The 15,997-nt window shown below is 36.1% G+C and overlaps 1 protein-coding gene across 2 annotated transcripts; it reads right to left on the bottom strand.

The window, feature by feature from the left end:
* Nucleotides 1-578: 578 nt before the first annotated feature.
* Nucleotides 579-8,150, bottom strand: LOC110850488. Of its 2 annotated transcripts, XR_004834972.1 has the most exons (8): nucleotides 7,843-8,150; nucleotides 5,782-6,165; nucleotides 4,528-4,842; nucleotides 1,980-2,157; nucleotides 1,718-1,911; nucleotides 1,216-1,662; nucleotides 1,073-1,129; nucleotides 843-974 (listed from the first exon to the last, which is right to left on the bottom strand). XR_004834972.1 is itself a non-coding variant. In XM_022097923.2 (7 exons), exons 1-7 carry the CDS (start codon nucleotides 8,086-8,088, stop codon nucleotides 760-762), a joined length of 1,890 nt encoding a protein of 629 aa, XP_021953615.2. In that variant the 5' UTR covers nucleotides 8,089-8,150; the 3' UTR covers nucleotides 579-759. The 2 variants fall into 2 exon arrangements, 1 of the variants encoding a protein (XP_021953615.2); XM_022097923.2 differs by lacking the exon at nucleotides 1,073-1,129 and having other exon boundaries at nucleotides 579-974; nucleotides 1,305-1,662.
* Between the last annotated feature and the right edge of the window lie 7,847 nt (nucleotides 8,151-15,997).

The following is a 15,997-nucleotide window of genomic DNA, read 5'->3' as shown; positions in this document are numbered from 1 at the left end:
TGGTGGTGGGTTCCAAAATCGGAATTATAACTATAATGTAATTAATGAATGGTCACAAATATGAGATTTGCGACATCTATATATCTTCATAATGTCTTGGTTTCCCTATTTATAACAAGGAGGCGCTCAAAAGTAAAGTCGAACCGTAACTGGGTTTTGAGTTAATAATTAACCTCCATGGGACCAAATACACACAATTGTGTGATATTTTATTTTCCCTTGAGGACGAAATATACAAATATGTGTAATTTAAAATTTACTATTGACAACCAAAATAGATGGGAAAAATATGAAAAACGGATCAACTACATTGCCAAATGTGGAAAAATTCATGGTAAAAAGTGGATTTTATAACCTAATTTTTAAAATTTTTCTATATCAACGCCATGCACAAAAGTTTAATTTTCGAGTTGTTTGATATCTTGTCAGTTTTGAGTTTTGCAATTCTAAAATAAATCAGTCGCTAACCAGTTTTTCTTTTCAAGTGATTTCATTTGGTACCCAAGAGGTTAATGATTATTATTCCATTGATAAATGTCGCAATTATTTCATAATAAAACTCAATAAATTCTTTTCCGTAGAATGCAGAGATAACATATTTATTGCTTTTACAATATATTTTGTAATAATTTATTTAATAATGATGCTTATAATTTGCTAAAGGTTTGAGCCTTTGGAGAGTTGGTATTATTGCCAAGTGTTCCCAAGTAAATTAAAGTAGTTGCAAATTTAATCACTTCCTCTTTTAATGCCGATTAGTTAGAACAACTGGCCTATCAATGAATTCGTTTGGTAGCAACTTTTACTTTTATGATCGAAGCGAAAATCTTGATCAATTCTTAAGTCTGTATTATTTATAAAAATTCTGGCAAACATTTGCCTCTGGAAGAATTGCAGTGCGGCATCATCATTCCTTCCTGGATCATTGTTTACACGGTTTATCTTCAATAATGGTATGTGTGTCAGGATATTTTCTAAAAGGGGTAAAATTCAGATTTTTAGAATTCTACTCAATATATTTTTTTCTACGATTTTGTAGCATCAGGCGGAGGTACTATGTATGTAATTCTACCGACTTAGATACGATTTGGCTCCGGAGGGTGACATTTATACGGTCGCTAAATTCTGCCTAATGTCATATCAGTAATAAAATTGTTACCGACGTTGTTAACAATGTGTTACTCTGGGATGACAAATTGTATCTGTAATTGTTACCTGTGGGTAGAATTTCATACTACCTTCGCCGGTAATATTATTGTTCCCCAATTATTTAGAGTGTGCAAAAATAAGAGTTAAAATTTTACTTGATCTATCAACGGGAATTGGTACTCCCAAGTATTCCGTACGCTCCGAAAATTGCATCCCATTTGTGAATGGGGTTCTAAATTTAGACTTATTTAAGACATTTTTTAACAGCTTTTTGACATCCTCGTCACCCATATTGGCCATGATTCGTAACCATAAAGAACGTTTTGAAACGTTTTTGGTTTCAAGATCCAGTAAAATTTCGTTCGTAAGGAATAATCTGCCTTTGGTAAACATTTCAAATACGATGCAACCATACGCCCACCAGTCAGAGTTAAGGGTCCAATCGTTACAATAGTTTTCTGGGGCCCAATATCCCTTCGTGCCAAGTTGGTGAAGCTCCCTTCGTACTTTCCCCTAATTCAAGAGGATTCATTTATGTCACAAATACTTGAGGAAATGTAACATTTACCTGTCTCAATTTAGCGGAACAACCAAAATCCCCTATTTTGATGTGAAATTTTTGATCTAGAAAGACATTTGCCGGTTTCAAATCTCGATGAGCAACTCCGAAACTGTGTAACGCTTCAAGTCCCAGTCCTAACTCGACGGCAAAAATTTTTGCATGATCTTTTCTAAGTAATTTGGTGAAATCCAATAAACTGCCTATTTCACATATTATAATATTTTAATTCATTAATTCCAACTAATTTAATATATATTAAGGTCATTACCCTGCATCAAATCTGTGACAAAATGAATATATATATCTGACTCGTATGCGTACAATAGACGCACAATTGCATCAGAAATGTTGCCACATTGAAGAACTTCAGATTCCAGGATGGACCCGTTATAAATTTTAAGAATAGATTTCACCGCGACTTGTTCCCCGGTAGGGAGAAACTTTTTCTGTTTGGTAAGTTTAGTAGAATTTAGGTCGCAAATCGTTAAAAATATCGTAGATACAGAGTGGCCTTAGCTGTTAACCAAAAATACCAGGTCACTCCTCTACACTATACTTCTGGTGTAAGTTTAGTAAAATGTGACAAAAAAATATTGCATGAGAAATATGTGGCGAAAAACCAAGATTACACCCGCTATTTCTTAGCTAAAATATTTTTAATCGTCGTACTTTACTGATTTCACGTAAGAAATAGGGGGCGTAACATTGCTTTGTTGCAAAATATCAATAAAATGAGGACGTTATATTTGTTAAAAAATAACCAAGATCTACATTCGGTGGAACTGCTGATCATCCTCACCTAGTGCGCTCGGTTCCAATGGTCACCGAAAGGGGGACGGCCGACCAATACCAATCAAAATGGCATGAAATGTGCAGAAATATGTTATCAATCAGTCTATTCATCAAAAACTTGTAGAAAGTTATCTAGATGCATTTTATACGACATTAACATGGAGAAATTCATAAACGGGCTCGCAACTACTGCTCATCCGCTTAAAGCAAATTCCATTTATTTTTAGATTTACCAACTTAATTTTACAATTAGTAGTTTGTGTGACCACCCTTGGCCATCAGGACTGCATTGACTCGATTTGGCATCGATTCCACTAATTTCGCTGTTGTTTCCTTCTGGATGTTGTTCCATTCTTCGTCCACAATTGAAATTAAATTTGTTCTGGAAGTCGGGTTCCTTTCAGCAACTTTTTTCTTCAAAATTGACCATAAATGTTCAATTGGATTTAAATCCGGGCTCTGTGGCGGCCATTTCATTACGTTTACCCGTTTTGTTTGCAGCCAATTCGTGACCAATTTGGACGTATGTTTGGGGTCCCCGTCTTGTTGGAAGACAAAATTCTTCCCTAGTCGCAGGCTGTTCCGAGATTTCATCAAATTTCGGTCCAAAATCCCTTGGTACACTTCTTTCGTCATAATTCCTTCAATTACTTCCATGGTTCCCACGCCTTTCCACGACATTGCACCCCAAACCATAATGGACCCCCCACCATGCTTCACGGTCTTCTTGGTACAGTTACTCTTGACTCGTTCTCCTGGTTTTCTCCAGACAAAAACTTTGCCATCTGATCCAAATATGTTTATTTTGGTTTCGTCACTCCAAAGAACTTTTTTCCAATCGGATACGGACCACGTGGAGTGACTCTTCGCCCAATCCAAACGCTTCTTAATTTGGGGCTTTGTCAGCAGTGGCTTTTTGGTTGCGAATCGGCCTTTAAACCCCATATTTCGGATCCGATTTCGAATAGTGGAATCAGAAATCTTCGTACCAAACTGCTGAGCCAATTCCACATTGATTTTTCGGGCAGATAAGAAGCGATTGGAATTTGCTTTCTTCTGGATAAGTCGGTCGACTCGAGGAGTGGTAACACGACGGCGGCTATTTCCCTTCAAATCAGTAATTGTATGGTATTTCTTCCATTTCGACAGCATGGATTTGATGGTGGGAATCTTCACTTTCGTCTTGTTGCTGATTGCTGTAGGTTTCAATCCTCTCTCGTGGTAACTTATCACCAATTTCCTAATGTCGTGCGACAAGTGTTTTCCAGGCATTTTCAGCTCTGAAAAACCAAAATGACAATGAATAAAATGGTCTTCATTACTTGAATTAATAGTAATCAAGATGCACTTACCCGCATAAAAAAATGATAAATCAAGAAAATTGTTTCCACTCGAAAATTGTGTTTTTGTTGTGGCGGATGAAGACTAGTTGCGAGCCCGCTTGTCTTACTCTATGCTCATTCCGTGTAAAATGAGTGCAGTTAACTTTTTGGAAGTTTTTGCTTAATTGACTGATTTAGTACATATTTCTGCACGTCTGATGCTTTTTTGACATATATTGGTCGGCTATGCCCCTTTCGGTGACCATTGGAACCGAGCGCACTAGGTGAGGATGATCAGCAGTTCCACTCAGTGTATGTAGGATGTATAATATATGATGTAACCAATATGAATGTGGATCTGCGAAAATTCTTGAACACCAACAATTATGGGTGGATATTTGCAAACTCAAATAGTAGCCGTTGCTCATATAGTGACCTTGCTCAAATAGTAGCCTTATGCTCAACCATATTGTAGCCGGGTCCCAGTCACCAATTTTGTAAATAGTAGCCCCGGCTACTATTTGAGTTTTTACGGTAGTTTAGTTAACTGAGTTATGTATGATTGTGCATGATTGAATGTAATGACATGATTTTGACTTTAATCAGTATCTGAAACTACTCTGTTGGACTAACTACTCTTAAATCCCAAAAATATTTACCAGGTGTAGCAAGTTAGGACCACTCTGTACATATTATAAATACCTTTGTAACGTTCCCATACGTTCCCACTGATATGTCAGACACTAGTTCGAAATCTTTATCTCCAATTCCAAAATCCGAAAAGTCGTCATTATTATTATTAATTTCTTGGATAGCTTTAACCCGTTCATTTTCAATATGAGTATACGCTATGGGTTCTGGATAAGCCCCATATTTCGTGGAACTGAAGTAATAAAGTAGTTTCTTGCTGAGTGGGATGGGAATATTCACACCTAACTCCGAATATTTAAGTCTTGGATACATGTAAAAGTAGTACAGGTCCAAAATATTGTATTCGTTGGGAACCAGTAAGAATCTCTGCGTTTTTTAAAAAAAATCACAACATTAATATTAGAGAGGTAAAAATCGCGTAGTGTTTCTTTTCGAACATCCAAAACGGTTTGGAGTTAAAACCACTTTTGTCAGAGTGGGGAAAAAACTGGCTTTGACAATTTTTGTCCAGATAAAATTGTGATTTAGGGGTCAAAAGCGGCCTTTTGGCCGCTTTTGCCCTGTACAGTCCGGTTTTTTCACTCGAAATACTGACAATGGAGGTCTCCCAACGTATCCTCACAGATTTGGACGAAACTGGTGTCAATCGATCACAAATTTAATTAGTATGAAATTTTCAAATGCAACTATCTGCCAATACGCAGGTTTGGCGGAGATATTTGCATAAACAGAGGCGAAAACGCGCCCAAAATGCCATCAATTTTACACTTTTCGAATTTTGCCTTACAAATTTGCGAGTTTTCACCTCTTTTTATGCAAATATCTCCACTAAACCTGCGCATTTGCAGATAGTTGCATTTGCAAATTTCATACTAATTAAATCGTGATCGATTGACACTAGTTTCGTCCAAATATGTGAACATACGTTGGGAGACCTCCATTGTGAGTGTAGCCCATTTTCGGTATTACAGGTAGTGACATCATTACTTATCTACAATCCAAAGCTACGTCTTTTCAATAAAAACTGACCACTGTCTCCAACTGTGACTGTAGCTTGAAATTCCCGCGTGGCGATTTCTCATCTTAGACTGGCCATCATTGCTTCAGCATGAGAATAGGGAAGAGGAAAGCGAGATTTTTCAAATTTTCCACATTTTTTAAGCTACAACCACAGTTCAATTTCTCCACCTCTAAAGCTACACCTAATTGTGACTAATTCTATAATCACACTAACAATATGGTGGATTTGTACCTCTCTATTATTACTACCATGTTAAAGTTAATTAAAAGTTTAGAGAAACATACCACAGTGAAGAAAGTTATAAACACGTAAATCAAAAGTTGTTGGACACTGCAATCCGGCACAAACCAGTATCGTCCTCTCACATATGTCACAGGTTTAGAAGAAACATAAAATCTGACGGAATTCGGGTAGGAATATTTCTTCAAAATATTTGCATCACTTTCACCAATCAAGGTTAATGAGACCGATACTCCTGGCGGTGTTTTGTACCCGGTGGGGATATTGTACCCAATAATGCCACTGTATCCGGCACGTTTCGCTAATCTGAGACGTTGTAGGGGATCACAGGAAAACTTCCAATTATCCAGCAGCATCGTGCTTTTCGAGCCTCGTACTTGTTTCAATTTTCCACAATCTTCATAATCATCCTCATATACTAGGAAACCCTGGGGTACATAAATCTAATTAAATTTCAAGCAAACGGAATATTTAATCAGGGTTATGACTGGTAAAACCTACAGTGCAGACTTGAGATAGCCCGAGCCAAATTTGGAGAGTACTAATGTGATATCCAATTTGATATTTCATACTCACAAGGGAAGGTCCCCGACTGCTAACCGTGTCCAGGTTACCCACTATGTTTTTTAGAATTTACTAGGACCCCAGACCAAGGATTCATTCATATTTACGTGTTAATCGCATATTTGGCGCCATGGCGTGGCGCCAAGCTTAAAAATCTGCGTTTTCGACCAATTTCAAACCTCCATTACTTTTGTAATTTCCGTCGGATTTTCAAAATTTTGGGCTACAAATGATCACAAAGATCAAAATTTTAAGAAAAAAGTAAAAATTTAAATTTTTTATTTTTGATATATTTTTTAAAAAAGTTTCGCCAAAAAGTTTCTAGGAAAATCCAAAAATTTTGACAAAAATTGAAACAATCAATATTTTGAAAAACTGGATGGCATACGAAAGTTGAACTCTTTTTCATGATTTTTGGAATTTTTTTTGAAAGTCCGCCCAGGATTTCAAAAGTTATGGCGGTTTTAAAAATAAAAACATACAAATTTGTCGAATTGGGCGCCACGCCATGGCGCCAAATATGCGCTTAACACGTAAATATGAATGAATCCTTGGTCTAGGGTCCTTGTAGATTCTAAGAAACATAGTGGGTACCCTGGACACGCTTAGCAGTCGTGGACCTTCCCTTGTCAGGTGTCATTTCCAACCACCATACCAAATTTCAGCTCAATACGACAAGTTTTAGAAATCGGTATGGGTGACCCAGTGTAGGGTCCCTCAAGATGAAAATTTTTGCAATGTGACATGAAAATATTTCACTAGAAACCTTTAGGGTCATCCATACCAAATTTGAGCTTTCTAAGATAACTATTAAAGTTTGGTTCATAATAAACCAAACCGAATATTCTGCACCAACCCCTCAATCAACATCACTGATCTGACCCCCACCGGTCTAAATCTATTTTGATCGCACCTATCTTCGAACTTAGCCTCGACCTGGCCGAGATAAGAGTTGGTCAAAATCGGTCCAGTGGTTCATCCGGTGGACCGTCACGGACAGACGCATAGACCGACAGACAGACAGACGGACATGACGGTTCCATAAGCCCTGGCTCGGGCTAAAAACCAAATTTCCCAGGGTAGAGAGAAAAAGTGGGATAAATGCACTTTTTCGTTACTAACCCAAAGTCGATGGGAAAAGGTGGGATATTGTAGAGATTTGAAAAAACTTATCTGAAAGCTAATATTTTGAAAATCATCTTCGTGTTCTCCACGAAATCCTGAGAAAATGAGTGGGTATCACGATTCCAATTGAAGAATCTTAAAATTAGCATTGTTGAAATGGGAGAATTTAAATATGAGCAGTTTTCATGAGTGTTTCGGTCAACCTCGAATAAGAAGTTAGATTCCAGAAATATTGATTTTTAAAGAAATTAAGTTTTTCCATAACTAAATAAATTGCCCATTTTCAACATGTTTGGACGGTATAAACCACTTTATCCCATTTATCCCACATGCCCTGGAAAAAATGTGTTTTTTGACGGGAAAATCTTAACCCTATATATAATACATATCTAGTCAAATTAATTTATTAAACTGACCATTGAGTCGATCATTGAGTCGAATTCGATTTCCTGCACTCCATCCACAGTTAGGATTGTCTCTCCAGATCTTCTTTTAATTATGGATATCTCAGTTTTCTCAAATTCTTCGGATTTATTTGTAAGTATTATAGTCAGAACGGCTACTAGTAATGTTAGACTGGAATAGTGATTTATCTTGTACCAATTCCATGCTCTAATTATTCTAGGAAATCTTTTCAAAGTAGTGACAATATTTATATTCATTTTAAAAAAAACGTTCCAATTCAATCCGTCAAGCAGGAGGAAACGTTTAGTTTTACTGATGACTAAATTTGTGCAACTATTCGACCACATAAATATCGCCTTTATCAGCACGATAATATCTATGTAATCTTTTACACAACACGAAATACGATGATTCATTGCGTTGCGAAATAAGGAATAGATAGCGAAATTGCGTTGCGAAATATATTTCGCAATGATATCATGATACCTCAGCTGGGTTGTCAAACACACATTTTTAAATATTTTGTAGTGGCGTCCAAATGTGACATTGAGAGAGAAATGTAGACCCAAATATCGAACATAGTAATGATTAGATAATTATTATTTTTGCCGAGATTATTTTAAATTTCGTAAATATGTAGATAATGGTGATCATCTACATATTGACAATCACAATTATTGTCTGTGAACTAATTGGATGGATGTTCCATCACTACAAAGTACAGGCAACGTTTCATATCTGTTTAATTTATTCATAAACGTTCCTCTAATTTCTGATAAGTACGTTTCTGCATGTATTGCTGCTGAGTTTGCACAATGGGTGGTTGTTTTGTTAAATTAAGTAAATACATACGTGCTTAACTTATAGCATGCGTAGGTACATATATACATGAGGACATTGTAATAAAACATAATGATTCATTCAGTGTATTTATCTTATTTATTCTCAAACAAATTCCGCACCGAGCGATGCTTATCAAGGTCCATGTATGCTTCAACTGAATGTGGAAACAATAATTAAAATCTGAAATAAGAAATCGGGGTAATTGTTGTATAGGGAGGTTTATAAAAATTGCAACATTTTATTTTTTACTGATTCTAGAACTTGTCACCGTGCAAGTGACGGATCACATCAACTTAAAAGTATCGATTTTACATCATGGGTAATCATCCACTTAACGTTTAATATAAAGGGATTTCCAATACAACAATTTACAATATTTTATGTAGTAATTGCTTCCATGTTATATATAAAGATTGGTTCATCGGGATTGGAGGCCATGTTTTTGAAATTGTTTAATGTTGACAAGCTTTCGGTACATACAAATACCTTCATCAGGTCACAAAAATTGAGTTCGGATTATAAATGACAAGTACATACATATATGATTTTTGGAAAATAATAAGTAGATTTGGTAATTATAGTGATTGACAGTTTAAAAAAATAATTTGCAATATTCTAACTGGTAATGTGAGTAAGAGATATGCAATTGATTTGACAATGACTACAACTTTGAACTCCTAGTGTTACCAATCAGACCTAGGGACCAACCAAGCTAATGGACTCGCATCGTCCAGTGAAATTAAAAATTGGACTCCACAGTTTGATAGGTTAAAAATGCGTTTATTTTCAATGTTAAAAGATTTTCTTCTCAAAACCCTTCCTACACGTGGTACATTTATACATACTTTGTGCTTGCACCGGATGCAGCGAGCATTTCCTTAATTCCCGACGGAAAGCTGTGGGTCACATTCTTTTACACTAAAGTCGAATTTTTTTCTCCACTTTTCGAAATCGTCGAACCAGGGATGCACGTTCGTAAGGAATTTGAAGCCTGTAGCCATATGCTGTTATATCAGCTTTAAGTTCAGGCCAGGTCTTCTTACCCCAAGTGATCAAATTCTGATCTCAAAAGTCAAAAGTTGCATGGTGACATTTTCCGAATGTGCTGACACCATTCTGAATAAATGTAATTTTGTCTTGTTTGGAAAAAGTCTCTTATTTTTCATAGCGTTGAAGGCACCATTTGGTCACGATAATACTCGGCATTGTTATTTTAGCCAAGAGAGATGATGTGCAAAGATATCAATTCTCTGATGCAGTACCAGCCAGCAACCAGAATCTTCAGTCGGTTTTTTGTCCTTGTTGTTGGACAGCTCCATTTTTTCCCCTAGTCTAAGAATTCCGAGTATGATTAAGGCAAATCCTTGTTTCATCAGTATTGAGGGTGTGGCGTCGTTTTATTTCACCGTCAAAAACTCGTTTTATCTCCAGAATATGGCCAAATTTGACAAGATCTAATTTTTTGTAGGATCAAAGTGGCTTCTAGGGACTGTTGTATGTCCCTATCCAGTAGATTTTATATGATTATTTTGAGTGGTTACATGGTTTATTAAGTAGCGCAAGCTACTTTATGCGATCGTTAGTTAGTCTGTCCGTCCGTCCGTCCGTGCGTCCGTCCGTGAGCACTAAAACTCGAGAACGGTTTGTCGCAGCGACCTGAAATTTTGAACACATGCTCTACACGGGTAGGGGGTGACACCCTATTAAGGGGGTGTGGCCACTTTGTCGACATCATGTCGAAAAGCGTCGCCATGGCCTAATTTCTGCATTTTTTGAGCGATTTGCATGAAATTTGGGCAAAACATGTTTTTTGGTGTTGTCGACATGTCGCAATATGGCGATTAAGGTTTCGAAACTTTTTTCGCCAAATTCTGTCGCCATGGCCTAATTTAGGCATTTATCGGTCGATTTGCATGAACTTTGGGCAAAACATGTTTTTCGGTGTTGTCGACATGTCGCAATATGGCGACTAAGGTTTCGACGAGAAATTTTGTCGGCATGCCCTAATTTCGGCATTTTGCGGTCAATATGCATGAAATTTAGGCAAAACATGTTTTTCTGTTGTCAACATGTCGCAGTATAGAGCATGTGGTCAATTAATTAATTAATCAATCATTAATCAATTAATTAATTAATCAGTCATTAATCAATTAATTAATCAATTAATTAATCAATCAGTCAATCAATTTATTAATTACTTTAATTAATTAATTTAATTAATTTGAGCTTTATAGCGCAAATTAATTCTCAGCATTCTCAGCATTCTCAGCATTATTGCGCTACTTATGTATCGTGCTTTGCCGCACTTTATTATCTTAGCAAACCGTTTGAATTTATTTTACAGATAGAGGCCTGCAGCACATTTTCCCCTGCTGCCCAATTTTCGGTACCTCGTCTCCTTATTCATATTTTGTATGTAGCTTTGATGTATTTTGGATCGACCTGGTCGTTTTTTGTCGCAAACTGACTTACGGTTCGAGGAAATTTGTCAAAGATAGTTTTGACATTTGTGTACGAAAGCTTCATGTGCCAAAAATTAGGGATCATGTCGAAATAAAAAATATGTCGTTGCATCTACAATTTTTTGACATAATGTATTACGTCTTCAAAAATTCTCGATTTTAGCACCCACCCACCCAACATAAACATTAAGGGATAGGGAATTTTAACATGGGAAAGATAGGAAGGCCTAAACCACCGACGCACTAAAATGATGACGTAATATATGGACGTTCCCTATGGTTAATTTTTTTTCTACATTCAAAATCCAAGTTCATACATAATTTTTATATCAACATGTGCATCAGAGCCTCCTCCACACAGTGGTATAATTTTTGAAACCTGTTATTTTGGTTTCTGAGCATTATTCGTACTCAAAATTTTTGGAAACATAACTATCGGAGGAATACATGTTGCTGGGGCTCTAATAGTTGGATATACACCGGACCGTGCTGTATGCATTGAGATAAGTTCAATCCTATACTTGTATATATCCTCCCGGCGATGACTTCCTTGTATGTCCATTCAATCCTAAAAGATACTTTCACCACTTTTACTTTGAATCAGGATGCATGTAACACACAGCCCAAGTAATGGACTCTTATCCGCAGCAACAAATAGTTCAGGAAATTTGGTTGGGACCTTAATAATTCCAACAGCAATGTTTCTATTTCTCTACCACTGCTGAAGAAAACTGTTGCTGAAGTTATGCGGGAGACATTAACATCAAAATTCGACTCTTTATCTGCTGAATTTGTATAAAAAGTTGGATCAGTAGTTAACCGAGTTTCGGAATTGGCAAGGCGACAAGATAACATTGAAGCCGCTTTGAACTCGATTTATTCAAATATTAAGATGGAAGTAGCTGCTGTTATGGAGGATATTAAAGAGAAATCTCACAGGCTACACAAAGCTCTTAATATTTTAATTACAGAGCTGTCTCTCTCTCTGGAACACTATTCCAAAGCAAATTAAAGCATGAAGTAATTATGATCAATTCAAGAGCCGTCTTCAGGGTAATTTATTAAACAATTGAATGTGAGATCTTTTCGTATTGGGTCAGAGATATTTGGTATTATTTTCCTATCCAATTTTAAGTTTCATTATGTTATTATATTTTGACTTGCTATTATTCTTCAATACATTCTTGCCTCAGTCAGTTATGTTTTACTTTAATGTTTAAATGCTTATCAACAATCATTCTTGTATTTCCCTGATGACAGGGTTAGGATTTCCGAATTTTTGTATAGTTTTGAGATATAAATGGAAATTAATCAATTTAAATAAATAGGTCCGCTTCTGACTTGGAAAACTAAAAAAAAATATATATTTGTAAATCCAAATACTGGCAATTTCTGGTTGCAAAATATTTGCAATGTAGTGGTTAAGATATTGAAAAGACACTGTGTAGGTATTCAACTAAAAATGTGTGGAAGTACTACGGGGGTAATGGTTGGGATGGTGTCAAAGTTCGAGAAGCAACCATAGTAAAACTATTAATTAGTGTTCCATATCAATTCGGATTTTCAGTAGAAACTGAAAATCCGAATTGATATAATCTTATTGAGAGAGCCCGCTTACACCAAACAGGCTAAAATTTGCATGTGGCATAAGATTTGATGACTTGCATTTACATTATTCTAATTTATTCTAATCCGTATTTCTGATATATGTATTATGCATTCTTATTTTAATCTAATCTATTTTAATTTTCCAAAATTCAATTGCAACTGATCGCGCGGAAAGGTTATTAGTAGCGTGATAGTCCAATCAATTATAGAGCTCAAATATGTTCCAAGAACTGGCTTGTCCACTTCGAAGAGGTTAGTTCCATTGACCCCCGCATATACTTTAACAGGTCTCAGGGCCCTGAGTGTCGTACTTATGAGTCGACGCTCGCCTTGAGCCCGTACCCGATTTTTCCAATATGTTATAATTTGTCCAGAAGTTGTGTTCGCTCGTATGGCCAGTGGAAGTAATGCAATTATAATTAGTAATATGACGATTGCATAAAACGGGAATCTTATGTAGAACAATGGGTTCAGGCCATAGTCGAGAAAACGAATTGAGGCAAAGTTCATTGAAGCTGATAGGCAAAGACCTAATGCCATTAGCACAAATGTCTGAACTGCAAGTGGTACTTCTGGTACTTTCACTAATACTTGTATGCCTCTGTATCGTGTAATCCAGGCTGTGGTTAGGGTGGTTCTTCCCAATCTATAAGTTGGAGTGTCAGTGGTGGATATGTCAGTTAATACCCGAAAAGTTAATATTCAGCGTATCGGTTTTTTACGAAAGACTGACTCACCTAGCGTTTTCCGCATGACGTAGCACGATACCCAAGCTTTTCAACCCCATTTGTCCCGCGATTCCCAGAACGAAAATAATAAAGGGCAAAATTCTTTGAACTTCCATATAGAAGATATACATGTTTGCCATTCTGAAGCAAAAACTTAGAACTCGTACGACAACATTATTCCATATTCCCAATGCATCCCAGATATCCCGAAGGATGAAATTCATGGCATCATAGTCCATGAAGACAACAATGGGAGCCATTATGTGTGCCAAAATTATAGTTGTAGTAAATACCGTTAGACACAGTAGACCTAGATAGAGTAAACACATATTGTAGAAGCAGTGCAAAATACAATGCCCATGTTCCCAACATTGTAACCTGCTTTATCCAGATTTCCTTCTATAGTTTTCGCAAGCTGTCTAGGTTGCTCGATCCTTATTGATTTCTGCAATATGTTTGTCTTTGAGTTGTCTCTACTATTCGCTAATGGCTTATCTTCCATTTTCCGGAAATCGTCATATAAATCTAATGCAGCATTCACAGTGGCAACCACGTCATCACCTATAACAAGAATAACCAACCCAATGCCAGATGCCAACAAGCCAGCAAATGTAATCATGACGTATTGAATTATATGATGTGTTGTCATTTGATATCGATTGCGTAATAGATGGGAATAAATTACGAAAACGTTCCCTGCACCATTCACACATAAAAAGCTGAAAACTATAACAATGTACCACCATTTGAACTTGAATGGTCCACCTTTGTCGAAAGTGTACCGCTTTAGAACATGATTCCAACCTAATGGAGTTTTCCATATGAATCGATTTAGCCGAAATGCTATATGTATAGACCGATATACCAGTTCTGTTGGCATTGTACTTTTTAAACTGCAGCGCTTTACAAGGGATCCGTGCTGGTAAGATGCTGACGCTTCGATTTATTCCTCAGTTCTAAGTCGAAAAATCAATGAAAATCAGCCAGCGACTTAAAGAATATTACTCATTAATATCTTATCAAATACTACTTAGGTCTATCATGTAAGTCTAAAATAATATTTATGATAGCTTCACTGTTAAACCGGACTTCATATATTGGGAATGGAAATTTCTAATACACGTTTGCTTAGAAACTCAATTTATTTTTTATGGTAATGAAATTATTTTTCCTTCAACTAAAAACTCATATTGGCAACAACTTCAACTTTTAGCTTGTTAATTCTCCATTCCTCAAAGGATTTAGGCAATTGGGTTGGACCGATTTGGGTTGGCATTAATCCATATTTTCCGGTATGTTCTTCTGTATATGTCCGCTTATACTTAAGAGGTTTTGTGTTATTTGTAATAAATTTATTTTGTGACTTTTCAAAAGTTCTAATGTCAGCCCGTCCGAAGGAGAAGGATATATTATATATCTGTGTGTTTGATCGCAAATGGATTGTGCGAATTAAACCTGAATAGGACATAATCAATATAATAATTAAAATGAGGTATTAATTAAAGCATGCGTACATATATTAGGCCGTTGGTGAAGAATAATTTGTTGGTTATACCGAAAAATTATTTGCTGTAATATGATGTGCAAAATTTGAAAAGTAGCACGGAATTCTGCTTGGTTCCGGAAACCAGTATAGAAGGTTAGTCAATAGAGGTTAAAAATGATTTTTGTCGCTATAAATATATGTATCTCACCGTATTTCCTGTCGTTATATAATTTATTATGCAATTTAAATTAGGTGGTCCCTAAGGTCATCACGAAGTATAGCAATTACGGACGCTGTTTGGATTTAAACCTTGGCACAAAATTTTAATGTTAACATAATTGATTAAAAATTAATTGAAAAAACTATATTTCCCAAACTGGCTTTTGGCGCTTTGTTTGAGCATTAGTTCAATTGTTGATAGCTTTACTTATCGGATCGAGCTGAAACCAAGTGCAAATTGTTCAGCAACGTTGCCTAGCATAAATTCGCAAAAGAATAATTTTTCTTCATTCGTCCCTTTTCATAGCAACCGTCAGTATAGGCTTCAAAGTTGCTGTTAAAAATCTGATCAGTTTGTCGAATAATCCGCATATTAAGAATAATATGACGTGGGTCTGACATCTGTACTCGATCAACACTTGGGTATGTTTCCTGGTAAATGTTCTAGAATCAACCTGAAGGGTTATACGATGGTTATTTATGGCACGTAAGCTTTCCATGCCGAGAATTTTCCATTCTCAATAATTGGCACTAAAATAATTAGGGATGATTGCTTTCTTTGTAATGTGTCGTTTCAAATTGTAATATACTAACGCAACTGAACAAATAACCATTCGTGCATAACTTTTATAAATTGTTTGCAGCATTGCTTGGCAAGGCCAGGTTAGATAATAAGTAATTCCACAGGATTTAATAATTAATGAAAAAAATTGTGGATTAAGAATTCTAAAAAGGATTGAAATACAATCGAGGAAAAGAATCCAGTACAAAACAACAAAACACTTAAATAATAAATGTTAGAATTGGAGAGAGGGATGAT

The sequence above is a fragment of the Folsomia candida genome, unplaced genomic scaffold (assembly GCF_002217175.1).
Source record: "Folsomia candida strain VU population unplaced genomic scaffold, ASM221717v1 Fcan01_Sc005, whole genome shotgun sequence".
Classification (NCBI taxonomy): Eukaryota; Metazoa; Arthropoda; class Collembola; order Entomobryomorpha; family Isotomidae; genus Folsomia; species Folsomia candida.
Note: the sequence above shows the minus strand (reverse complement) of the source record. Positions and strands in the feature narration are given on the sequence as shown.